General features: G+C 45.2%; 1 protein-coding gene across 2 annotated transcripts in view; it reads right to left on the bottom strand.

The window, feature by feature from the left end:
• The window catches only part of KIAA1549L (KIAA1549 like), a 98,547-nt gene that overhangs the window by 27,714 nt on the left and 54,176 nt on the right, over positions 1–16,657 (bottom strand). For both annotated transcript variants that reach the window (XM_070427759.1, XM_070427760.1), the window contains exons 14-15: positions 13,792–14,009; positions 9,133–9,262 (exon numbers count right to left, since the gene is read on the bottom strand). In XM_070427759.1, the coding sequence (XP_070283860.1) occupies positions 9,133–9,262; positions 13,792–14,009 (348 nt within the window). The remainder of the gene's footprint in view (positions 1–9,132; positions 9,263–13,791; positions 14,010–16,657) is intronic.

Below are 16,657 nucleotides of genomic sequence, written 5' to 3'. Positions count from 1 at the left end.
ACACATCATAATTAAAATGCCAAGGGCAAAAGACAAAAAGAAAATCTTAAAAGCAGCAAGAGAAGAAAAGTCAGTTACCTACAAGGGAGTACCCATACGATTGTCAGCTGATTTCTCAACAGAAACTATGCAGGCCAGAAGGGAGTGGCAAGAAATATTCAAAGTGATGAATAGCAAGAACCTACAACCAAGATTACTTTATCCAGCAAAGCTATCATTCAGAATTGAAGGTCAGATAAAGAGCTTCACTGATAAGAAAAAGCTAAAGGAGTTCATCACCACCAAACCAGTATTATATGAAATGCTAAAAGGTATTCTTTAAGAAGAGGAAGAAGAAGAAAAAGGTAAAGATAAAAATTATGAACAACAAATACACATCTATCAAAAAGTTAATCTAAAAATCAAGTGAAGACACACCACCCTTCACACACACACCACCCTTCACTCACACACCACCCTTTGCACAAACACCACCTTTCATTTAAAAAAACTAAACTAAACTAAGTAAAAAAATAAAAAATAAAAATCAAGTGAATAAAAAATCTGATAAAGAAAAGAAAAGAAAAATGTGAATCCCTCTCTCTCCCCCATGGATTCTGTTAGCCAGAGTGTGACAGCTCATTTAATTCTCACAAGGACTCTATAAGCAGGTACCATTTGTATCTCCACTTTACAGATGGGAAAGTAAAGTGCAGAAGGTGAAGTAACTAGCCCAAGTTCACACTGCTATACTGAGCTGGAACTTGAACGCAGCCCAGCTCCAGGGGCTAGGAGCATAACTGTCCCATAGTAATTCTGTGAACGCTGAGAATAATCTATGAGCCACTGTCCATTAATTAAAAACACCTTTTAAAAAGGAATCAACCTGAAAGTAAACACAAAAGAGTGGCTTCTCTCGCAGGAAGCTATTTTGCTTCTTGGTTTTGACGCGAGTCATCACCTGCTTTTTCTCGTCTTCTTAGCTGAGTGGGCACTGCAGGTGGCTGGAGACAGAGGGTCAACCTTGAGCGTCAGCACTGCTCCATAACCAAACAGCCTCTCCCACCGCCAACTCCCACCTGCTTTTTCTCCTTTTGAAAAATCCACAGACTCACAGAACCCCTCTCTGTCATTCTCTCTGCCTCTGAAACACAATCTCTAACTTCAGCCAGGGCTTCCCAAGCCCCCGGGAACAGTGGTCATTGGCTCATCACCACACTGATCCTTCCCTTTACGGAGGGAGGGTCGACCCAAGATGAGAGGCTGAAATGGAGGGAGGACTGACAGGGAGGATAATGTGGTTTTGCCCCTTAATAAGCCCAACTACCAATGTTCTTCAAGTACGGGGCCCTGTGGACGGCCCCCGCATCCATCCACTCTTCTCCCTGTGTCTCGGGGGGGTCTAAGCTGGTGCAGCTCCATTGGTGAGATCTGACTGAGTTAAATCAATCCGCGTAAGCCTCCTCCTCCCCTTACCCTCACTGCTACAGTGATTGATTAGGGGTGGGCCGTTGATCTACAGTGGCTCAGTTAGAGTAAAACCCATAAACCTTATTTCACATTTGGGAAGAGAAATTCTCTTCTTGCGTTGGTCAAAGCAGAATGTAGAGGTGAGGCCCGAGCCTGTGCAGCCATTTCCCACCAGAGAGAACCAACCTGCAGACAAGGCCAACACATGAAGAGGACAGTGCTGCCTGAGGCAGAGAAATGAACGGAGCCCCAACCACACCATGCCCGGAGTCACGGTGCCCAATACATTCCCTTAATGACTTCAGATAGTTTGAGTTGGGTGAGCTTTCTGTTCTTTTAGCCAAAGCATCCTAACTGATAACCACCATTTAGACTTAACTCTAAACAGTAGTAACATCCTCTTGTCTATACTCTTCCTAGGCCAGTCAAAGCAAATGTTTATATATAGTTCAGAGTTATAAATCTGCCCCCTATTTTCAGGTCTCAGTACAGGAGTCACCTCTTCTGGCCGACACACTTGTTTGTTCATTTGCTCAGCAAAGACAGACACTGCATCTCCTACGCGCCAGTTCCTATTCCGGGTGCTGAGGTTTCCAGCATGAATAAAACATGATTCCTGTCCTTGAGGAGTCCGATGGGGCAGTCATGTACATAAACCTGCTTCCCAGCTGGAAGACAGGGAGTGAGAGATTTGACTGGAGTGAGTCCCAGGAGCTACTGGAACACAAAGGACAGGCATCTAAGTGAGACCCACGGAGATAAGGGGTCGGAAAAGATTCTGGGGGAGATGATGTTCAGCCGAGTTCTGAAAGCAATGCCTGGACAGGCGGTTCTCACCTGGGAAAGGGGTTTGCCCCCGGGGACACTTGGTAAGGTCTGAACACAGTTTTGGTTGTCACAATGGGGAGGTGCTACAGACATCTAGTGGGTAGAAGCCACGGATGCTGCTAAACATCCTACAATGCACAGAACAGCCCTCCAGACAAAGAATCATCCAGCCCCAATGTCCATAGTGGCGAGGCTGAGAAACCTTGTTTGCATGGAGCAGATTGGAGGGAATGTTCTGAGCACGTGCAAAGACACACATACACAGACGGGACTCCACACGATGAGTCTGGGAAGGGCACGTGGGGCTGGAGCCAAGAGGTGGTGAGCTTTGGTAGAAGGGCAGGCCCTGGCCAGCCAGAGCAGGTGAGTCCCGAGCCACTAGCTTAGAGTTTGAGTCTATTCCCCGAAGCTGTGGGAGCCACTGAAGGATGTTATACGAGGGTGTATGGTTTTGAATTCCTCTGGCAGTTATTTGACGGCTTCAGCAGGTGAGTACTGGGGACTGGAACCAGCGGAGGCTGTGGGACAGACAGGCTCGAACCTTCAGAAGGACTCCCTGCTCCCACCCCAGGTCACTGCCACAGCAGAGTGTGTGTGTGTGTGTGTGTGTGTATGTGTGTGTGTGTGTACCTGTCTGTCCATAAAAGCACCTTGGTCAAGCACTAGAGTTAATCCATCTTTCTCTCCTCCATGGAGCCTCCCACAGGTTGTACATGTGGGGCTTAGATGCTAATGCCAGCGGAGAGGTAAATATTATCATGTATAGTAAAACCTTTGAAAATCCTTAAAGGGGCCACACAGTACACATACAAGGCTCAGGGTTACAACCTTAAAAGAAATATGCAAAAAAATAATATTTAAATGATCTTTTTCCTTTGTCTTTCAGGGCTTATGCTGTTGAATTTTCCTATGTTCATTGCAGATATGATGCAATGATTCCACTGCACTCAATACATGTTTGCTGGAGGAAATGAATGGGAGAGCAGTTCCCAAGGGGTGTTCTCATTTGCCTGCTGCTGGCCTCTGGCTCCTGCAGGGGTTTGGAGGCCACACGTGGGCCAAGGAGAACCAGGGTTGGGGGACTAGCGCAGAGAGGACACTGTGCTGTGCTGCTCAGGACCGGAGAGCGCACTCCCCCAGCTCCGGGCACACTGCCAGCTGCTCCGCTATCGACTGGGAATTGACCTCGTTACTCAGGACAACTCTGCAGGGCCATGCGAGCTCCAGAGCTCCCCGCGGGGCAGCTGAGACCTTGTAGTATCTGTGCATGGCCCAGCTTTGAACTCTGCCCAATCCTGCTTCCTTCCCTTCCCCTACAGGTAGTCATACCAAGAGCACGCTGGGGACCCTGGCCTGTAATAAGCGGCTACACTGGTCAAGGGGCGGGAGGGTTGGAGGGGAGGTCGGTAAAGAGTAGGAGCAGGCGGCATCCAGATCCCAGGAATCAGAGAACGAGCAGGCAGATGGCACTGTGCGCTCACGACAGAAGGAAGCTGCTTGTCTCCTGTCCAGTGGGAATCTGCCCGAGTTGGGGGAGGTCCTGGGCCTGCAGGGAAGGCCTGGCTCTGAGTGAGGCCAGTGGGCCATCCTGAAACCTGGCCTGCTGCCTCCTAAACCTGCCTCCTGCTCCTCCCCCTACTTGCCAAGGGGCCTCCATCTTTGTGGGCAGCCACGAGGCAGGTGAGATACTGCCTATGCCCAAAGGCCCCCTTCACCACCAAACACCTCCACATCAGGCTCAATGACGAACCCTGATTTCCGATGATCATGCATTTCCTTTGGATTAAAAGCCTCTGTTAAAAAATACAATGTACTATAAATTAACTTAAGATAACAGATGAAGCCAGGGCTATTAATAGCTGAACCAGCTGGCAGAGGTAGGATAAAGAAATTGAAGGCTGAGATGGGAGACACATGTAACATGGTTCTAGGTGGGATGCTGAGGGGGTGTCGTCACGGTGAGGGGAGTGGGGTCAACACAAGAGCACCCAGTTCTTAGGGCAGCAGCAGGTTGAGGCGAAGGACAAAGCCTCCAAATCCAACCATTTGCCTCTCAATGAAACTAGAAGTTGATTGTACCTTGTACCGGGAACACCATGAGCTGCCAGGACATTCCTGTGCTTTGCCCTGGCCTCCGACCGACCGTCATGCCGAAGCGGTAAGATGCTGGGGGAGGGTGGGAGTGGGCGAGCAAGAGAGAGTCCTGTTAATAATGGGATTTACAAATGTATCTAGAAGGCCCCAGACTTGCTATAGGCTATTGCAGAAGGGGGTGGGGGGAGGAACTTTCCAGATCATATTTCATCCCCCTGCAAATGGAACCCATCAAAACAACTGTTCCGATTCCTTGGCCTCCTTCCACCTGCTCACCTGGATCAAAGGGAAACCGGCTGCATTGTCAGCCCAGAGAGGCCAGCAAGACAAACACCCCATCACACACAGCACAATGCACCCGGCCTTCGGCAGGCAGCTGGGGCCTGAGCGCTGAGCTATGCTCCCACCTCCCCCTTTGCTTTCCTCCACCGATTCCCCCAACTGCTTCCCAATGCTGCCTCGTCTCCCTTTCACGTGGTGCGTGCTGGGGACAGTGGACGGGCCTTTGGAACCTCTCTGCAGCGTGCACTCCTGTAGTGCGGAGGCAGATGGTTAAGCTACATGCACATCAGGCCCTCCATGAGGCGGTGGCCGTGGCTGAAACGTCAGCTCTGGTAATTACGTGCACTAGTGTGCAGTCTGGGCTGAGGACATGAGGCAGCGCCCATCTTTCTGCTCCTCGTCAGACCCAGGGCGGCCGCTTCCCTATCTTCCTGCTTCGGGCAGAGGCAGCGGCCCCTCCTCAGGAATGTTCTGGAACATTGCTCCAGTCCTCCGACGACTTGAGGAGCATCCAATTCCTCATAGTCGTGTTTTGTCTATTTAAATGGCTTCATGTTTTCTGCAGCTGAACCTTCTCTGGTGTAGCACCCCTTTTTGTGTAGATTAACATCAACTTTTCAGATGGAGAAGCAGCTGGTGTTCCCGAACATTTCAAACCATCTCCCTGAAAGAAAGCCTCTGGGATGAGAACCAATGACTGGTTGCCGTGGCAGAGCCTTCGATCTCCCGTCTGCGGTGCATCGATGCACCCATCATCCTTCTTAATGGTCTCAACCCACTGCCCACATTTTAGGGTCTGAGCCCGCCATTCTGCCTCGAGTGCTCTCTGAGTGCCTGCAGGGCGTGGGACCTTGGACAAGGTGCCCAGAGAAACCTAAGGGCAGGGGCTTGCAAAGGCGTCTCGTTCTGGGACGTCAGCGCTCATTTGCGAAGCTGTAAGTCAGACAATCCATTCGGTCTCCTTCACAGCCAAGGCACATAGCTGACCCCATTCCTGTCGTAGATTTTTAAACTCCAAACACAGATCCGGGTTGGTTTTTATTTCTGGGGAACGATCGAATTAATTACTTGCCCTTTGGAAGCAAAGTCTGATTCATCAGCCACAGGCAGAGGTTATTAATTCGGCCGACGGGGGAATAATCACTTGGGTTTTTATTCTGCCCCAGAATTCACATTTGGGCCATTTTCTTTTCCTCGCTGCTTCATTGTTTTCTATGACTTTCATTTGGAAAAGAACATTTAAAAAATATTTTGAGATACAGATTTCTTTTTTGCTTTTAAATATTAGGCTGACATGATCGCTTGTACCCACTTTATGCACTGGGAGGAATTCATGTCAATGCCACAATTTAATTTGATGATGCGGTCTGGCCATCGAGGAGTGATCAGTCTTGGACATCTTTCTAAAATCATGCATTCTTCTATAGGGGGTGCTTCCTCCTAGAAAATTACTACCCAAATGAGCCACAGGTACTGCCAGGAGTGTGTTACATCCCTTAGTTGTTAGCTTGAGTAGGAGGTTCAGAATTCTCGCAAAACACACTGATTCCCAAAGCCCTTGGAGCTAAGAGGCTCTCCTGTGCAGGCCCGAAGAGGAGCCTGTGGAAAAACCTGCAACAGTCCAGGCCTCCATCAGCCCTGGCGCTAAGATTTGCCTGTGGAGCACGTATTTGTTTGTTTGTTTGTTTGTTTGTTTGTTTGTTTTTACACGCAGGCTTTTCGGCTGGGACGCTAAAGTAGTCACCTTTGGGAAAATACACAATTGAATCAATCTCCCAGGGCTTTTGTTTCTGCCATGTCAAGGAGCAGGTCCCCCTGGTGTTTCCCAATCTGGCAGAAATGACTGGAAATCCTGGCCCAGCTTCAAGTTCCCCAGTCCCAGCAGAAAGACTGACAAGCTTCCAACTGAATGACCTGCTCACTGCTGGGCTAATGGATTCCTTTGCCAGGAAGGCCTCGACATTTTTGGAAAATCAAGAGCTCAGAGAACGAATGCATTGTTTAAAAACGATGACTCTTCTCTTTTTCTACTTTATCTGCTGATCCGTTTTTTGCTTGTGTGAATATCTATGCAAGAATTCTTGGGAGACCTGACATTGAGCCTCTTCGAGAGATTCAGAAATACAGAATATCTATTATGCTCTATATTTAGGTGAGGACAGATGTTTAGTAGGGTGGGTGTAGATAGAAGTCATAGTGCATGGTGATTAAGGAAATGGGCTTTGCCGAGGCTGGTTTGGCTCAGTGGATGGAGCGTCGGCCTGCGGACTGAAGGGTCCCGGGTTCGATTCCGGTCAAGGGCATGTGCCTGGGTTGCGGGCACATCCCCAGGAGGGGATGTGCAGGAGGCAGCTGATCGATGTTTCTCTCTCATCGATGTTTCTAGCTCTCTGTCTCTCTCCCTTTCTCTCTGTGAAGAATCAATAAAATATATTTAAAAAAAAAAAAAAAAAAAAAAAAAAGGAAATGGGCTTTGGAGGTGGGCAGACAAATTATGTGGCTGCTCTGTGCCCTGGTTTTCCCATCTGGACAATGGGCATAATGAGAATACCTAACTGACTATTGACTTTTCAGATTCAATTAGACAACACACATGGAAAGACTGACATAGGGCCTGATCTACAGGGTGCAGTCAGTAAATGATAGCTACTTTTCATATGATTAGAATAAAAAACACAGGAGGAGATATAAGAAGCAATTTCATTCTCATAGTCAACAGGAGCGAGTTCTATATTCTTAAAAATCGTTCCCTAGATGATCATTTTCTCTTAAGGAAACGTATTTGCTTATTATTTCTGAGATCATATGCACACTGCAAAGAAATGTATATTTTAAAAAAAATCTATTAGTGCCTTCCTAATGTAATCGATGATTGGGATATTTATACATGTTTGTGAGGGGTGAGCAACCTCCTTTTAAAAATCATCTCTCTCCTTCCAGGTAATTTACTAACAAGACATTCCAAAAGTGAGTACTCGCTCTTGGCACAGTGGTTAAAAAAAATCTGCAATGTTCTCTTTTCAAAATACGGAAACCTCTGGCCTATTTCCTCAAATAGTAACATTTATGTGCCTCGAATCTCACAAGAAACCTATAAATACTAAACCTGAGATAACTTAAGAATCCTGTCATACCTCAGAGATGCCCTAGGGCCTAGCAGAAGAAAAAGCTCCCCCAGCTACCAGCAGCCAGAAAGAACATGCACTGTCGGTAGGGAGAGATGAACAGGAAAAGTCCAATGCCCAATAGTCAACCACAGGCTGATTATTCAATTGATGACTGAGTTTAGTACAAGAAATACTTTTACGAGGAGAAAAATTAATATTGAACACTTAAAAAAAAAAATATTGAACACTTTAATCTGGAGGGGAAAAATGATTTGCCCAAAGCATCTAGAATTTTATAAAACGAAACTATCTTATATTAAAAAAGGAAAAAGAAATAAGAGAGAAGGATATCACCACCAACACAAACATTAAGTTTAAACATAAGGAAGGTAATTAAAAATTCAAATTAGGTAGGCTATCTCTGATTTTAATTGGACCATTAAAGAACTCCATTTTTAGCTACTGTAGAAAACAATGACCAATCCTGAGGGGGGAGGGGGGGAGGAGGGAATATTCTTGCCATTAAATTAGTATGGTATGTTTAAGAAATCAAGTGTCATTTTCAAATGACAACCTCACAAATTATGACAAAGCTTTATCCAGACATATTTCAATCATAGCTCTATTACAGAAAACTTTTTATTTGTAATAAGAGAAACATTTTAGAAGAATGGGAAAGAAACACTTTTCATAAGACCTAAGAATATATTCAAGACCATTTGACATTCCAGGGCTGGGTAAAGCTTACTGAGTATCTCAGCAGGGTATCGTTCACATGAGCGCAACTCAACGGGTGCAGTGACATGCGACAGGATGCACAATGTGACAGGAGGCACCAAATCATAACTGATCGTCTGGGGAAGTTTGATGGGATTGGCAGAATTTTTGCAGTTTGGAGATATCACTGCACATCACATGTACTTCATCACATGAAATCACCCAATCTCCCTGTTGACACCTCACCGTGTCCATGGCAAACTGAGAAGTTATGCAACCAACAAATCCAACTCCTCAGCATTGCTATGGATGAAAAGCAGCCTGTCCTCAAATGAGTCCTAACCCATGGCCATGGCTCATACTAAGTTTCTAAGAACAGAGGGGGAAAGAACAGAGTGTAGAATCTCTGAGTTTAAGGCCGATACTGAACTATTTCTAAATGACTGCATTTGGAAATTGAGACCCTTGTACCAATCATTCTTACTCTGGCCATTCCAAATAGTCTTACTTCGCAAATAGGTAATAAGAAATAATAAAACAGGAAAGATTTTACTGCATTTTTAAATTCCACAGCTATACACTAAACTGAAACATATGGGATACTCTATCCCTTTTGCATTCAGGGAAAGAAAAGCTTGGCCCAACAGAGACTTACATCATATCCGCTGTTACGAATTCCACGCCGGGGTCGCTCCCGTGTCACCAGAAGGTCCATCTCCGTTTCCCCCGGACTTGGGCTATTCAGAGACTGCCGGCTTCGGTAGACAGAGTTCTTCGTCTGTTGCCTGTAGAAAATCCAACAACTGTTATGATGCAGCAAATGCCCTGACAGATGGAATTCTCCACTGATCCAAAATACAGGCAACCAATGAAGGGTCTGGTTGGATTTGACTCACAAATCTCAGAATTGATGGCATTTGCTCCCCAGTCACCAGGGGCCATAGAAATAGTGGAATAAAGATTTTTTTTTCCAGATGCTGTAACTATTTGGCTGAATTGTAAATGCTCTTTTCATCTGGTAACTACAATCAATTGCAACACTGCAACCTCATCTAAAATCCTGCTGATGGCTAGGCCAATGGCTTTCCCTTGACCCTTGAAAAGAGCTAACACTGGAAGAACAAACTTGCTTCTGTTGACTGTTGACTCAGCAGCCTCCTGTTCTTATTCATCTTTCCGATCCTGCAGGCAGGGCTCCATGATGTGTTAATAAACCCGGAGGCTAATGGGATGCTTAATACTACCACTTGGATAGACTTTCTTTTCTACCTTCACCACAGTGGTTTCCCCTCTGGCCTAAGGAGTTATAAACTAGAGGCAATTTGGGGCTCCTCTATCCATTGGTCCATCCGTCCATCATACCTAATATTTACTGAGGACCTACTATGTTCCAGTCACCATGAAAGATGATGAAGGTCCACAGTGAGCAAGACAGAGCTTACATTCTAATGAGAGAGACAGATAAACCACATGATAATTTCAGAGTGATAAGTGCTCTCTAAATAGTGTAAGCCCCTTGCGTAAGAAAAACAAGGAGATGAGAAGCACAACAAAACCGTTGTGGGGATGTAAAGTACTGCCTAGGGAATACAGTCAATGATGTTGTAATAACTATGTATGGTAGCGGCTGGGTGCTGGAAATATCAGGGGAAACACTTATATAGCATATGATTTTCTAACCACTATGCTGTCTACCTGAAACCAACACAAAATAATATCGAATAAACTGTAATTGAAAAAATTTTTAAAGCCAAAATAAACACACACACACACACACACACACACACACACACACACACACCTGTTCATCTAGACTTCAAAAACGTGACACACACTTCAATAGCTGATAGCTCAATTTTGAACATGAAATGTATTTTAATAAACACTGCCTTTATAATTATTCAGTGTACTAGTATGTATACATTTTGGGAGGGGTCACCCTCTATATGTAATATTCATATGTGTGTGTTTAATCAACCATAAAGTATAGTATTGTTGTCAATAAAAGCCTTATGTTAATGTTCAGAAAAACAACAAGGGGATGTGACCGAGGGTGATGATGATGGGGGACAACTTTAGGTAGGACGGCGGGGAAGGCCTCCCAGGAGAGGTGACAGTTCAGCCGAGACCTACGGGCAGCCACATGCCCACCTGGGCACCAAGCACGTCAGTCCCAGGGAGCAGCACGGTCAGAGGCTCCCCTTAGTTCCCCCTCGGAAACGCCAACATTTGCCAACACTGTCCTGTTTCCGCTTGTCATGAGAGGAACTTTTTGAGGAGGAAAACAACAGCAACGAAGGAAGGTTGTGGCTTTGCTTTGCTTTTTCCACAGGAAGTAACACAAGTGGGGAGTGAGGCCCAGTGGGGACAGGCGACTTTCACGTGATCCTTTGAATGACAAAATCACCAACTTCCTTCTCATCCAACAAGAAGTTTCCCCCTGTTAATAACTTGCATTTCAGAGCATCTATCTTGAGCGAACTCCCCAAATACCACCTATTTTATGTCTTGATTCTAACATTCTATCTACTCACGGGTTGAAGGTAAAACAGTTGCTTTATTTGTTCTCAGTGGCTCTGTGGGAAACCAGAAATCTGGCAGGTATACACACCTTTTCAGGATCACACACCCAGCATGTCACAGCATGGCAGCCACACCCTGTTAGTCTAGAACAGACATTAGGACTCCCAAAGCAAAACACTACCCTTGCAATTAGCCCAGGGAATGAATGACACAGACACCAACAGACCTACTCCCTCACCGCGAGGGCTTACACCTATGTAGAGAGCACCTGTGATCTCTGTTTGCCTGGTACCCATATGCTGTTCTCTGTGGCATTCGCTGGCTCCAGGGGTTGGCATGAGAATCAGGCTGTACAATCACACCCCCGTGGCCACACTGATTGGTCAGAGGGAGGTGGTCCAAGGACACTGAATCCCAGGGCTTTTGCTAGAGCAACCAGGAAACAGGCATTCTCTCGGCATGGAGGTTTCTAAGAAGATAGACTACAAGCCTAGAGGTGCTGCTGCCGCTAAGAGGTAACAGCCTGCCTGAAAAGGAGCCAGCAAAGAGTGAAGAGAGAGCAAGATAAATATGGGAGACATGGCATGATCCCTGGGATCTAGCCACACCGGAAGCCTTGACCTTTCAATTATGTTCAGTAATAAATTCCCTTTTACTTAACCCATTTGTGCTGGATTTCCATCACTTGCAACCAAAAGAATCCTGACTAATGTAAGAGTTTAAACCTACCATAATGAAACGTGCCCTAGAGTTGTCTGCAGTGAGGGGCTTCCTTTAGGAATGGAGCACAACTTTGTAAAACAGAATCCGTCCTGAGTGATTCACACTTTGAGACCCCACAAAGCTCTCTTCCTTGACCTAATTATAGACTTTTTTTAAAAGCAGATTTCACAGCTGCCCTGAGATTGCCAATTAGCCCATTTAGAAAAGATTTACTAAGATGGGTGGTTGGGGATAAAACCCTAGGATTAGGAAAGTAGGTTATTTTGGAAGCATTAGAAATACAAAGTGAGATTGTGGAAGCCCCTTCAGGAACCACAGATGTGGGTGAGAGCTTAGACGCTGAGTGACAGCATAGAAAATACAGTCAGTAATATTGGAATAAATATGTATGGTGCCAGATGGGTAGTAGACTTATCAGGGGGATCACTTCACAAGTTATAGAAATAAATGTCTAACCACTAGGCTGAACACCTGAAACTAATATAATACTGAATGCCAACTATAATTGAAAAATTAAAAAAAGTTTTAAAGCTTCAACTGAAAGTCTTATTAATTTCTCAAATAGCTTCCAAGTTAAGTTCTCATTGGCACATGATCTTCAATTCCTTTTCTGAGTGTCAGCAGGAAACCCAGAAAAAACAACTTCCCACCCTGTCTACAAAAGACTGCTGAACTGAAAGGTCTCAACATGCTAAGTAAACTCTAAAGAAGCCCCCAGCCTCCCCATAAAATCCCTACCTTCTCTTCTTTCTACAGTTATCAACATGGTGACACCTGCATTGTGTTCCCTGTCACAGTGTGGTTTCACATCAATAGCTTGCTGTCCCTCCCGAGCCTAATGAGAAGCATGTGAAATGAAGCACTGGTTTAAAAATCCCTCGTTTCTTTGTTGAAAATAAATTCTGTCAATTCCGTTCAAAAAGTTCAGCCTCACCTCCCAGCTGGATTTTGTGTCTCCCATCCAAGCCTGTCACATGGTCAAGTCTGCTTTTAATAAACACCCACTCAGGCAGGGAACGGTCCTGTCCCACCCAGTCTGGGAAGAGTGTGTCTGCCAAGGCTAGGGGGCGGGTCAGAGCATTGGCATACTCCCAGCCAAGGGGCCGTCACCAAGGAGAATGTGTATTTGAAAGCCATGGTCTCAAATCATGAAGGAGTGTTTCTGAAGAAGTGCTTCGGGGTGGGGAGGAAAAGAAGAAAGATGGGCGTGCACAGCTCTGCTAGAACCTCTCTTCCTTTACCCAGGCGGTGAGATCACCCTCTGCTTAGCTGGCAACAAAGCTTGGGAGGATGCTAATTCAAATCCCTGGGCCTAACCTTCCCTTGGGAGGCCGGGTCCCCTGATAGACTGTTATAGCACCTCACATTCCAACTCCCATCACACATGTGCGTAATAAACTTTTGAGGTGGTTATCTTTCTCTCCCACTTCGGACCTTAAGAGCAGCAATTGGGCTGTCTGGTCTGCCATAAAATGTTGAATGAGTTGAACGGATGAGTGAATAAATGAGTGAGAAAAAGCAACAGGACTGTGACAGTATTCAGCATCTTGCGTGGTGGCTCATACATAGTAGGTGACACTAAATGTCAAATACATGACCAAATCTATGAATTAAAGAGATGAACCCAGCGCGGAGCTCCGAGTAGCCATGTGGTAAATACTTGCTGCAGCTGAATGAAAAGGTGAGGCATGAAATTTGCTTTTCTTATGCAAGAGCCTCTAAAATAATTGAAAAATACCATGTCCTTTGATCTGGAAGTTGCATAACCAGGTAGGTGATAATTATATCTTCACCCAGCTCTGAAACAGCTAAAGTTTGAAAATATCCCTAAGCTAAAGGACAATTATGGTTGTTTACCCAAGTATTTGTGGCTTCAATTTTATTCTCTTTCAGACTCATTATGGAGCACATGCTCACACAAAAGAGAATGGTCTGGCTCAGCGGCCTTCAGAGATGATAGTCCTAAGCTAACAGATCAAGGGACCAGGACTGCATTGCCCAAGGCACCCGCTACCCTCATCCCACCAATGGCGCAGCGACCTTCAAATAATTCCCTTACAGACCGCACCTGTTTTTAGACTCGGCGAATGGGGCGCACAGTTCTGGGTCTGGATCCAACACGTGCTCGACTTCCTTTGAAGCTTTCTCATACATCTTTTTTCTTTCCGTCTGAGCTTTGTTTGTCTCCACTGCAGGGAAATCGTAATACCCCTTCCTCTTGGCTTTGAGGCGCAGCTTGTTCCGATAGTGTTCGATGTCTGACTTCTGCTTCAGGGCTTTGTTCACCTGGGGAGAGAGATCGTCTCAAGTCCACACCTAACCCTGCACAGCGGAGGGTCACAACTCCAGGAGAAGTAATCCTAGGCTTCATGTCCGGGCCTTCGAGCCAGCCATGACCCAACTGTGATCCCTTCCAATACCAGCTCAGGACAGTGGGCCACAGACAACATGGAGTCTGGCCCACACCTACGTTGCCTGAGACCTTCCACCAAAGCCTCCTATTCCCTAATCTACCCGAGTCTGTTCAGACATAGGCCTGAGTCCACTCTTAGCTTTGTGGCACGGGCCTTAATCCCACCTAAACCTTTTTTGTCCCCCCTGCATGAGAGCCTCTGACTGAGCAGCCCAGCTGGATCTTGGTGCCCAATTCTAGGTGCAGCCCTGAGGAACCCAATAACCTCCCTTGGCCATTCAGTTGGTGCCCACCTGGATAAGACAGGCGGTTCCTGAGGAGGCTGAATTGAGATGAATGGGGTGGGAAGGGGCAGCAGACACCCTGCCCCCAAGGTCTCTCCACACTAACAATCTGCATTTGGGTGCTTATTTTTGTCAATTTATATTTTTCTCAAGAGATAAGGAATTTTGAAGCCTTGTATGGCCACTAATGCCAACCAGTTTCTGCTCTAAAGGGCAAAGCCAGTCTGGTCTTCTAAAAAGGAACATACCTTTTGACCTTCAAAGATACAAACAGCCCTAGCTGGTTTGGCTCAATGGATAGAGCATCAGCCTGCAAACTGAATGGTCCCAGTTCGATTCTGGTCAAGAGCACATGCCTGCGTTGCGGGCTCAATCCCCAGTAGGGGTCGTGCAGGAGGCATCCAATCAATGATTCTCTCTCATCATTGATGTTTCTATCTCTCTCTCCCTCTCCTTTCCTCTCTGAAATAAATAAAAAATATACTCAAAAAAGATACAAACAGATGATTATGCTAAATAAACAACAAAGGATGAAGATGTTACACCCATGAATGAAACTGAATGGTGATATCTGCCCGACACTTACTGGATGACATGGAGAACCATTAGTGCTGTTTGTAATCAGACTTGACTATATTAATATAACCATGTGTAGTGCTGTTATTATGCTTTCTTTAAAATAATCTTTTAAAAAAATATGTTTTTATTGATTTACAGAGAGAGGAAGGGAGAGGGAGAGAGAGAAACATCGATGAGCGAATACTACTGATCAGCTTCCTTCTGCACGCCCTCCACGGAGGATTGAGCCAGCAACAGGGGCATGTGTCCTGACTGGGGATTGAACCTACAACTTTTTGATGTATGGGACAATGCTCAACCAACTGAGCAATGCTGGCCAGGGCTAAAATAATCTTTAAAAGAATTTCCTATAATTCATAAAAGGAAAATTCACCTGGTGCATATATCAACCTACACAATATGAGGACCAAGGTTCACTATCTTAGATATTTTAGTTTTACAATGTTTGAAGAAATAAAAACTGGAAGACATTTTTTCCCCTAACTTTTGCAAAGGATTTCCCCAATTGGGGCCCTAATTCTACTTTTAGACTGGAAGAATTTAACAAGTCTTCATTGTTCCTTCATTCTGCTTGCCACTGCAAAAACTAGTAAAGAAGGAAGTTAGGGTAAGTAACATCCTCTGGGCCAGGAATCCCATTTCTGGAATCTCAACTAAAGCAACATTCCATGAGAGGTTCAAAGTCAGAGATGAAAGTTAATATCACTAGTAATCAGACATATCAGGATCAGGTATTTCCTGATATGGCGCCCACAAAAAGGCCTATCACCCCTGTGGGATTTTGGTTATGCCAAAAATTACATAACCTCAGTCCCGTCTCAAGAAAACATCAGACAAACTCAGATTGAGAAACGTTCTACATGACAAGTGGCCAGTACTCTTCAGAAGAGTAATGGTCATGAAACACAAAGAATGGTCACAAAGAATGACTATCCCAGACGGGAAGAGACTAAGAAGAGAACTAAATGCCATGGAGGATCCTTGATGGATCCCGAAATGGGAAAAGGACATCAGTGGGAAAACGAGTGAAACTCAAAGAGGTCCATAGTCAATAGTATTGTACCAACGTTAGTTTCCTGGGTTTGATAATTATTCTATGGTTCTATAAGATGTTAACATTAGGGCAGCTATGTATAGAGTGTATAGGAGGCCCTGTCTGGGTAGCTCAATTGGTTAGAGCATCATCCTGATATGACAAGGTTGTAGGTTTGATTCCAGATCAGGGCACATATGAGAATCAACCAAGTGGAACAACAAAGTTGATATATATTTTTTCCCCTTCTCTCCCCCCCGCTCTCTCTCAAAATCAATCAATAAAAAAATTTAAAAAGTGTATAGGAACTCTGTACTATTACTAAAACTCTTTTTTTAGCTTAAAATTATTTCAAAATAAAAGCTTTTAAAATTGCCGGAACCGGTTTGGCTCAGTGGATAGAGCGTCGGCCTGCGGACTGAAAGGTCCCAGGTTTGATTCCAGTCAAGGGCATGTACCTGGGTTGTGGGCACATCCCCAGTGGGGGGTGTACAGGAGGCAGCTGATCGATGTTTCTCTCTCATCGATGTTTCTAACTCTCTATCTCTCTCCCTTCCTCTCTGTAAAAAATCAATAAAATATATTTTTTTAAAAAAGCTTTTGAAATTATTAATTGAAGTGATAT

The sequence above is a fragment of the Myotis yumanensis genome, unplaced genomic scaffold, assembly GCF_028538775.1.
Source record: "Myotis yumanensis isolate MYYU_CA2020_CCGP unplaced genomic scaffold, mMyoYum1.0.hap1 SCAF_10, whole genome shotgun sequence".
NCBI lineage: Eukaryota > Metazoa > Chordata > Mammalia > Chiroptera > Vespertilionidae > Myotis > Myotis yumanensis.
This window is presented reverse-complemented; position numbering and strand designations above follow the sequence as displayed.